The following is a 10,203-nucleotide window of genomic DNA, read 5'->3' as shown; positions in this document are numbered from 1 at the left end:
TTTTATTAATCTTATTGTCAAAACAGCTGGCCAACAAATGTCTCAACAGAGTTGGCTTCTGATTTTCTCTCAAATTCTTTGTTTTGTTTTTTATAGGTTATAAGAGGATATCAATGCACATTTACTTAAAAAAAATTACACAGGAAAAGAGAATAAGAAAAAAATCAAAATGCTACAAATTACTACTATATTCCTTTAGTCTTCTATTAGGTGTTCATTTATTTCTGAATGCTAACTTTTGGTATTTTAAGTTGCTAATATTGCCTGTATGCCCCTTGTATTCTCAAACATTCTGTTGCAAAAATTCAGCCCAAGTGACCACCATGTACAGGCCCTATGATCGTTTTTTCAGGCTTTCACAACTTTAAAATGTATTTACTTTAAATTTGATTTTGGTTTCTAATTTTAGAATAAAAAATTTGTAACCTTCACATAAAATGAAACATTAATTGGCTGTCTGAAGTATAATTTGTTCTTGGTATCTGTGTAAAAGCCCCTTTATTATATTTTTCTCAAGAGAAGCCCAAGAACATTTCCAATCTCCTATTGTACCATTCTCTTCCATTCCCACATCACTCTAGCCACAATTTTAAAGAGACTGGTCCAAGGTATCACTAAGGGCAAGAACTTCCCAGTGCCATGCCCCTCCCATCTCTCTCCATCTGGGAGATTTAATGGTCTCTATTTTAATTTTAGAGGTTTTGATTGTGAGTGAAAATACTTCCCAGATAATATGTTCATATTATAGTAAATACATAAAAATGAAGGGGAGTACATTTGCTGCTTCCTCTGAAAAATTGACTTCAAAGTCTACCAAAAAACATTGGCTTTCCTAATAATTTTTCTTCATTTATAAAGAGAACAGAACAATTGAAAAGTACGATAATAGCAGTTTTAAGTGTTCACTCCATTTCAAAATGCTCAGTAATACAAACAGTGCTTTAAAACAGCAAGGTCAATAAAAATTTATGTACCAAAGTTTTAATGTTAAAGTGAATCATTATAAATATAGTTGATATAGTTTGGCTTTGTCCCCACCCAAATCTCATCTCTTATTGTAGTTCCCATAACCCCCATGTGATCTGGGAGGAATCTGGTGGAAGGTAATTAAATCATTGGGGAGGATTTTTCCCATGCTGTTCTCTTGATAGTGAGTAATTTCCATCACTTCTCTGTCTTTCAGTTAAGATCAAGTGAATAAGTCTCACAAGATTTGATGATTTTATGAGAGGGCAGTTCCTCTGCACATGCATTCTTGTCTGCCACCATCTAAGATGTGCCTTTGTTTTTCCTTCACCTTCCACCTTGATTGTGAAGTCTCCCCAACCATGTGAAACTGTGAGTCCATTAAACTTCTTTTTCCTTAAAAATACGCAGTCTTGGGCATTTCTTTATAGCAGTATGGAAATGGATTAATACAATACTATAGGAAATGTCTCAGTAGCCTCTACAGATATCAATATAGCCAAAATATCTTGATTAGTTTGAAAGACATTTTTATAAAGCAAGGGTTTTTAAACAATTTATTCATTATTCACTGCTCTGTCCCGCAGAGCAACAAACAGGAACCCGAGCAAGCCTGTCGTGGATGAGAAAGGGATGGGACAAGAGGCGCGAAGAATGGCAGCAAGACAAAAGTTCTGATCAAGCTGCAAAGTTTATTTCAAAATGGGTTCCTTATATAGGGAGGGGAGAGGGTAGAGAGGGGAAAGGGGAAGTAGTTCTGATAGGCTGGGAGACGAGTGTTTAGCTCATGATCAGCTACCCCATTGGTGCAGCCATGCATGTTCTGTGCGTGATCAGGTCCTCCATTGGTGGCCCTGAGGCATGTCTTGCCCGTGATCAGGTCCTCCATTGGTGGCCCTGAGGCATGTCTTGCCCGTGATCAGGTCCTCCATTGGTGGCCCTGAGGCATGTCTTGCCCGTGATCAGGTCCTCCATTGGTGGCCCTGAGGCATGTCTTGCCCGTGATCAGGTCCTCCATTGGTGGCCCGCCACCACGCCCGGGGCATGCTTTTGGCGGGGAGGGCTGATGCAACCTTTTGTTCCAAATGCATCAGCTTAGCCTGGGTTCCCAACATCTCCTCCCTTTTTCTTTAAAAAAGAGGAGGCGGACCTTAACCAGCTAGGGGAGGTAGAGGCTGTGCTCCTCCTGAGCCTTAATTTTCAGGCTTACAGGTACCTTTTTGGGAGGAGAGGATTTTTCGAGTACCAACCTCTATGCAAGCCAGCTTACCTCTCAGGAGACTCGACAGTAGCCTTAGTAAGGCCTCTCCTTGCAGTGCCTTGCCTTGCACCTAGCGGTGTCCATTACCTTCGTAAAGCATAGTGTCGAGCGGTATGCTGCTCCCGTAGGAGGGGAACCGGCTACAGTCTGCCATATTCTAGATCACGCGTTGCTAGTTGGTGATAGTGGATTTGTATGGGCTTTCCCAGTAGGGAATTGAGCTGATCCCTGATTAACGCTGTTACTCGTCTTAGGATCCAAGGGGCAAAAGAGAAGAACAGGATGATAGCGAATAAGGGTCCAAGGAAGGGGAGGAGGTAAGGGAGAAGTCCATTGAGGCCGGTGAGGAAGGGATTGTCTGCAAGTGCCTTGCGTCTTTGTTCGAGGTCTTCTTGTAGATTTTTTATTTTATCTCGGACAATTCCTGACTTGTTGGCATAAAAGCAGCAACGTTCCTGTAGAGCCAAACAGATACCTCCCTGTTCTGCAGTGAGTAGGTCTAAGCCTCTTCTGTTTTGTAGGACTACTTCGGCTAGGGAATCTAGTTGGTCCTGTAAGTCATTAATGGTGCTAGACAAGGCTTGGACGTCGTTAATAAGTTGATGGGAAAGTTTTGTGTAAGATTGAACAGCCACCCCGAGTCCTGCTGTACCGGTAGCGACTGCTGTAGAGACACCCAATCCTACTAGTAGGGGAATCAGTGTAACGGCTCGTTTCTGCCGCCCTGCAATATAGTCAAAGGTAGGGATAGGGACAGGGTCATCACCAGAAATAATGTCTATATCTGGCAAGAGGGCGGCTAACACACATGACCCTGTCCAGTTTGCAGGCAGAGCAGTAAAGGCGAGGTTGTTGCCGCAAACAAAAGCTTGGCCTGGGCCAGGGCAAAGGGCCTCACTGTGGTTGGAACTACTGGAGCAGTTTACAAAGTTGGCAACGCCAACCGGAATATCAAAGCTGTTGTTTTGTGCACCTTTAAAGAAGCAAGGGTATACTTGGGAAGGCATGGGCTGGACTCTAAAGGGTAAGCTGGGGGTGCAATTATTTTGTGAGGCATTAAAACTAGATATATTGACAGGGAAGGCTAGGGGCATGGAGGTACCTTGATTTAAGCATAACCAGCAATTTTGGGCTAGGCTGGGGTTGGAGATATTGAGGGCCTGGTGGGTGGCTGACAGAATGTCAAGCATTTGCGCATCAATGTCAGGTCCTCTTGGTTTTGAGCGAGCTAGGGGGTGGTAGGATAACTTAGGGAATTGGCTTTGAATAACAAGCTCTATTTGTTTTTGTACATAAAGCTCTCTCACAGCATCTTGGGGTCCGCCACCGTCGGAGACGTGAATAGGGGCTTGCTGATTCCAACAAACCGATTTTCCAATCGTGCCATCGCATCCGGCCTGGAGGACCCCATGAGGTTGTAGGCCGCTGGTGACAGGATTGGTTTCTGAGGTGCTCATTGTTCTTTGTAGAATGGCAGTAAAATAAGTATTATTGCCTTGAGTACACTGTGAGAAACTAGAATAGCAGGAGGAGTGCATCTGGGATTTAATGTTGTTTGTGCACTCGCTTGGGCACGGGCCTGGGCGGCCATTAATGACCGGTATACTAGGAGGCTTGCGCACACAAAGCCACTTAGGTGAAGATACTCCATTCCAATTGGTGTCATAGGTAAGATAGGCATTTTTGTCCCCACAATCTGTTACCTGAGTGTAAGTTGGGGTGGCGTAATTATTGGTCTGAGTCCCCCCTTTACAGTCACATGGCGCTCCAAAGAGGGCAGTGTAAATGTCTTCGGATGGCTTTCCAAGTCCTCCCTTTGTGACTGGGCAGAGGCGTGGGTGCAGTAGGAGGATGAGGATGCAGAGCATTCTTTCTGGAAGAAGAGAAAAAGAGCTCCTCAGGGCGAGCCTTTTGGCCCTGGGGCTGTATTTGGGTTACTTGGCCTGTCACACAAGGGGGCTGTCTGATTATTGATGTGTCTAATTAGTCGCTCAGGGAGCCAGCGGGGGCCATCCTCCTTTTGATCGTATATGCAGGCTGAGCCTCGCCCCCATATGAGGACAGGGTCAGGGCCCTTCCAAACACTGGTGAGAGGGTCACGCCACATAACCGTAGCATGCTGCTGAGAAGTTTGGGGATGCCATAGACGGTCAGCTGCCGAGCGACCTTGACTGTCAAGCTGTAGAAAATTTAGTTGAAATAGGGCATGACTAAGAAGGTTTCTGGGTTGTTGCATAGAAAACCCAAGGGGGGAGCGGGCTAAGCGATTTAGGGCATTTTTTAATGTTTGATGAGCTCGTTCAACTACTCCTTGACCCTGGGGGTTGTACGGTATACCAGTAACATGTTTGATTTGGAGTTTTTGGCAAAAGTCTTGGAAGTTTTTTCCAGTATATCCTGGGCCATTGTCTGTTTTAATGGTGTGTGGTTTTCCTATGGTAGCAAGACAGTGGATAACATGAGAGATAACATTTTTTGATGCTTCACCTGTTTGGGGAGTGGCTAAGATAAAACCACTAAATGTGTCAACAGTAACATGAACAAACCTCTGTTTTCCAAAAGGAGTAAAATGAGTGACATCCATTTGCCAAATGGCATTGGGGACTAAACCACGGGGGTTCACGCCAAGATGGGGTACAGGGGTGGCTACGACACATTGTTTGCAAGCTTTTACAATATCTCTGGCTTGTTCTCTAGTAATTTTATAGAGTAATCGTAGGGTGTGTGCATTGAGGTGATGTAGGGTGTGAGCTTGAGTAGCCTCATGTATTGGGTCACTTATAATGGGGAAAATCTGTGTGGCAGCATCAGCTAAGGCATTGCCTTCAGCCAGGGGTCCTGGAAGATTTAGGTGGGCCCGAAGATGTCCGATAAAGAAAGGGTGTTGTCTGTTTAAAATTAGCTGTTGCAGTTTAGAAAATAAGGGGGTAGCATTGGTTGAGGATTTGATAAAGGGGACTGTCTCCAAAAGAGGGACTGATTGAGCAATATACGCACTGTCAGTGTACAAGTTAAACGGTTGGTGAGCTAGAACTGTGAACACCTGGAGAATAGCATAGAGCTCAACAAGTTGAGCTGACAGGTAGGGGGATTTTATTGAGATGGGTTGATTATCAATAATATATGCAGCAATTCCGTTTGAGGATCCATCAGTGAAAACTAGCGTGGCTTGAGGAATTGGGGCAGATTTTGTGATCTTGGGAAATATGAACTGGTGAAGCTTGGCAAATTGGATAACAGGGTCACTGGGGTAATGATTGTCTATGTCTCCTGTGAAGGAGGATAATGCAATGGCCCATTCGTCAGAGGTTTGCAGGAGCCAGGTTAATTGATCCTGGGTGTATGGAATGATTATAGAGTGGGGGTCCCTGCCAAACAGTTGGCGGCCAGTGTACCGACCCTTAATAATTAACATGGCGAGGAGCGAAGGGTAGGTGAGTAAGACTTTTGATGGGGAGGCAGGTAGATGGAGCCAAAGGAGGGGGCTTCCGTATTTAGTAGGGTCTGTACCGTTTGGTTGCCAAAACACCGCGGTGGGTGTATGGGGAGTTGGGAGCAAGAGGAGTACTAGGGGAAGGTTATACGAAATTTGGTGAACACTTTGATTTTGGATAGCCTTGTTGATGAGGGCTAGAGATTGCTTTGCCTCTGGGGTCAGTGCTCGAACCGATAAAGGATTTGGATCGCCTTTTAGAATATTGTTAAGGGGAACAAGGGCACTGGTGGGCAATTTTAAATAGGGTCGAAGCCACTGAATGTCCCCGAGTAATTTTTGGAAATCGTTAAGGGTTTTTAAGTGATCAGTTTTTAAGCAGACTCGGGGAGTAAATACTTGCTGATGGTGTAACTCAAATCCTAAATAAGAAAATGGCTCAGACACTTGTACCTTGTCTGGAGCAATTTTTAGTCCATATGAGGTAAGACAGGATATAATGTGAGCATAGCAGGCCTTGGCTGCCTCGGCGCTGTCACAAGCAAGAAGGATGTCATCCATATAATGGAGGATATAGGCCTCTGGCCACTGGGATCTTGCCGGGGCAATAGCGGCAGCAACAAATTTTTGGCACAGTGTGGGACTGTTGGCCATGCCCTGTGGCAGAACCTTCCACTGATAACGAGGCATAGGACTTTGGAAGTTGATTTGAGGGACGCTAAAGGCAAAGTAAGGTCTGTCTTCAGGGTGTAAGGGGATGGTAAAGAAACAATCCTTAAGGTCAATAACAATTTTGTGATAGTTTAGGGGAATGGCTACAGGAGAAGGAAGACCAGGCTGAAGGGCTCCCATGGGGACCATTACCTTATTAACGGCTCTTAGATCCTGTAAAAGACGCCAGCTACCTGATTTTTTCTTAATGATAAATATAGGAGTGTTCCATGGAGAATTTGTAGGTTCAACATGTCCTGCTGCGAGCTGTTCCTGTACTAACGCAATGGCAGCGAGGGTTTTTTCATATGTAAGTGGCCACTGATCAACCCACACAGGGTCTGTAATTTTCCAGGAGATTTTGTCAGCGTGGGGTACAGGAATGTCAATGGCCGCTACGGTAAATTTTGGTGGAATCCTAGGCCTGTTTTGTCTTTTTTGGGGGTAATAGTAATGGGCTGGGTGATTCCTTGATTATTTTTTCCCAACCCTTGGCCGGGGAGATACCCCTGGCTTAGCATTTGGGTCATGACAGTATCGTTGGGACTGCACATGACAAGTTTCATTTGAGAGAGGATGTCCCTTCCCCAGAGATTGACTGGCAGATTGGGGAGGACATAAGGGGTAATGTGACCATTATTGCCTTCAGAGTCCTCCCACTTAAGCATTTGAGCACTTTGTTGGGGGTTGGTGGCCTGGCCAATACCGCGCAGGTGAGTAGCAACGGTTGTTAACGGCCAGTTCCTCGGCCAGTGAGTGTAAGATATAACGGTGGCATCGGCCCCTGTATCAAGAATGCCAGAAAAGAGCTTACCATTTAATTTAAGTTTCAGGGTAGGCCGCTGTTGAGAAATTTGTTGAACCCAGTAGACATCAGAAGACCCAGGGGCACTAGCCCCGCGGTAGGGCTTATGGAAATTGGAGTTAATTTGTTGGAGGGGGAGAATGACTATTTGAGCTAGTCTGGTGCCCTTTGGGATGGTGACTAAATCTTTAGTTGTAGAGAGAATGATATGGATTTCTCCCTCAAAATCATTGTCTAATATGCCGGGCAGAACTTGGATCCCTTGGAGGGTAGAGCTGGCTCTGCCTAATATGAGGCCGAATGTCTGGGGTGGTAAGGGTCCATATATTCCAACTGGAAGTATCAGAGGGCTATTTTGGGTGGTTAGTATTGTGTCGGTGGTGGTACAGAGGTCCAGTCCTGCACTGCCCGCTGTTGCTCGCCAGAGGTCTGTGACGTAGCGGCGTGGTTGATTACTGGGAGGGCAGGGGTTGGCTGGCGGTATTGGGGGGTGAACTGTGAAGCCCCGGAGTTCATCCCGGTAGTGGGGCCCTGGGGCTGGCCCCTGTTCAAGTTTCCCTGCCTAATAATGGGTTGTCCATTAATGTCTAATCGAGAACGGCATTCTGAAGCCCAGTGAAATCCTTTTTTGCAGCGAGGACATTTTGTTGTGGGACCTAAATTTTTTATAAGGCTAGCCTGTGGGGCATTAGGTTGAGTTGGGAGTTGAGTAGGTGGTTGTATTTTTTGGGGGCAGTTTCTTGAAAGATGGCCGGGTTGGTGACAATTATAGCAAAGGCGGGCCTGGGCTCCAGGCAGTTGCGCGGGGGCAAGATTTTGGAGGGCAGCTCCTATGGCTAGGCCAACAGCATGGGCAGAGCCAATACCAGAGCAGAGGCGAACATAGTCGCAAAGCTCCTTCTGCCTAAAAGGCCGAATTGCACTTTGGCAAGCGGGGTTAGCGTTTTCATAGGCTAGGTGTTTTACAAAGGAGCTCTCACTTTCCCCGGAGCCAAAAAGGTGATCTGCCGTCTCCTGGAGGCGGCTTACAAAATCACTGTATGACTCATCGGGGCCTTGTCTAATCTTTGCAAGGGAAGTAGTAGCCGCTCTCTTTTGAGGGAGTCGCTTCCAGGCTTTTAGGCCTGCGGACTGAATCTGGGTTAAAAGCCCTGGGGGGAATTGGGCCTGTTTGTCATTGTTCTGATAAGGGCTGGCGCCCAGGAATTTTTTAAGGGTCCATCCTTTGGAGGAGGCCTTACGCGCGTTGCGCTCTGCAAACTGTTTGGAAATATCCTCATACTCAGACTTCCAAAGGATATTGTCCCCTCCGCTCAGCGCAGCACGAGACAAGAAAAACCAATCACTAGGGGTAAGCCATCTTTCACTAAGACTCTCTACAAGGGCCACGGTAAAGGGGGCAGTAGGACCATAGTTAGCAACAGCAGTTTTAATTTTTTCTATGGTCTTTAGATTTAGCCGCTTATAGGAATGGGTGTAGGTAGGCTCGGTGGGCTCTGAGCTTTCCTCCTCCTCATCCTCTGAGTCAGATTCTCCGGAGTCTGCTTCCTCCTCCTCAGGGATGGTGTGTGTGTCAGGGTGAGGAGACGCTCGGCCCGTGGTATTGGAGCTAACCTGTCCCTGACTTCTGGTAACGGGAAAAGCCATAACTCCCGCGGGAGGTAGAAGGGCCAAATCGGACAGTTTTGTGACTAAGGTTTTAACCCCATCAAGAAGAGAAACAGTCTCATCAATGGGACCGGAGGGTTTGGCTAGGGCTACACCGGGCAAGTTTGGGGCCGTGGGGGAACCAGGAACGCCTGAAGTAGGGGCATGCAAAACAGGAGCCGCAACTGCCACTGGGGGCACTGCTGTAGGAACATAGGGCGGTGGCCGGAAAGGTGGCAATGCCGGGGTGTTAGTTAATTGGGGCCAATCAGGGTTGTTATATTGGGCAGCTGCCTCTTCCAGATCTGCTTGATCGGCGGGATCTAGTTGATCATCCTGACTACCCGAGTTATGGAAGGTTTTAGAATTAGCAAGCAAGGGCAAATGTTGGGGCGGAGTATGCGCCCGAGAATGAGGACTTTGAATGGGGGGGTCCGTAAGGGTTGCAAGGTTGGGGTACAGTGAAGACTGCCCTGTATCATCTGAACCAATGTCAATTGCAACCGAGGGGCAGGTAGAAGGGGCCCTAGAGGGAGGGCGAGAGGAGGCCTTTTCAGAGGTGGTAATTGTTACAGGGGCTTGTCTAGATGGAGGTCGGGAGTGGCTAATAAGAATTTTGTGACCCTCCTTGCAGAGGCGTTGAATGTCAGGGGAGTCGCCCTGATTAGTAAGGACGTCCCTTATTAAATTATAATAATTAAAAGTGGTGATCGGAATAGTCTCAGGACCAAAAACACGGTAATAGTCGTTCAGACAATCACCAACACGTCCCCAAACACGGGAGTCAATAGACCCTTCCTGGGGGAACCATGGACATGTTTTAAAAATGAAACTAAAAAAGGAGACAAGGTCTTTCTTGCGAACCCGAATTCTACGCACCTTGAGAGATTCCTTTAACTGACTTATAAAGAGATCATTTTCACTGTGTGAAGATGCTTGTCCCATGATTGGGTCTTACCTGAGTAATGCCGCCGTCGAAATGAGGAACGAACTCCAGGAGTCGGCTCGCGGTCGGGTGGTCCGCGGTGCTCCGTGCGGGGAATCGGTTAATCGGGACGGCCGTGCAGGGAACCGGTTACAGGGGACGGCGGTCCACGGAGGCCGGCATCGAGCCCCACGTCTGGGCGCCACTTGCTCTGTCCCGCAGAGCAACAAACAGGAACCCGAGCAAGCCTGTCGTGGATGAGAAAGGGATGGGACAAGAGGCGCGAAGAATGGCAGCAAGACAAAAGTTCTGATCAAGCTGCAAAGTTTATTTCAAAATGGGTTCCTTATATAGGGAGGGGAGAGGGTAGAGAGGGGAAAGGGGAAGTAGTTCTGATAGGCTGGGAGACGAGTGTTTAGCTCATGATCAGCTACCCCATTGGTGCAGCCATGCAT

The 10,203-nt window shown here is 47.0% G+C and overlaps 1 protein-coding gene across 1 annotated transcript; it reads right to left on the bottom strand.

The window, feature by feature from the left end:
* Positions 1–2,192: 2,192 nt before the first annotated feature.
* Positions 2,193–9,985, bottom strand: LOC141584871 (syncytin-1-like). The gene is made up of 2 exons (XM_074401248.1): positions 9,782–9,985; positions 2,193–4,100 (listed from the first exon to the last, which is right to left on the bottom strand). The coding sequence occupies exon 2, from the start codon at positions 4,093–4,095 to the stop codon at positions 2,368–2,370; it is 1,728 nt and encodes a 575-aa protein (XP_074257349.1). The 5' UTR covers positions 4,096–4,100; positions 9,782–9,985; the 3' UTR covers positions 2,193–2,367.
* Between the last annotated feature and the right edge of the window lie 218 nt (positions 9,986–10,203).

The sequence above is a fragment of the Saimiri boliviensis genome, chromosome 6, assembly GCF_048565385.1.
Source record: "Saimiri boliviensis isolate mSaiBol1 chromosome 6, mSaiBol1.pri, whole genome shotgun sequence".
Taxonomy (NCBI): Eukaryota; Metazoa; Chordata; class Mammalia; order Primates; family Cebidae; genus Saimiri; species Saimiri boliviensis.
This window is presented reverse-complemented; position numbering and strand designations above follow the sequence as displayed.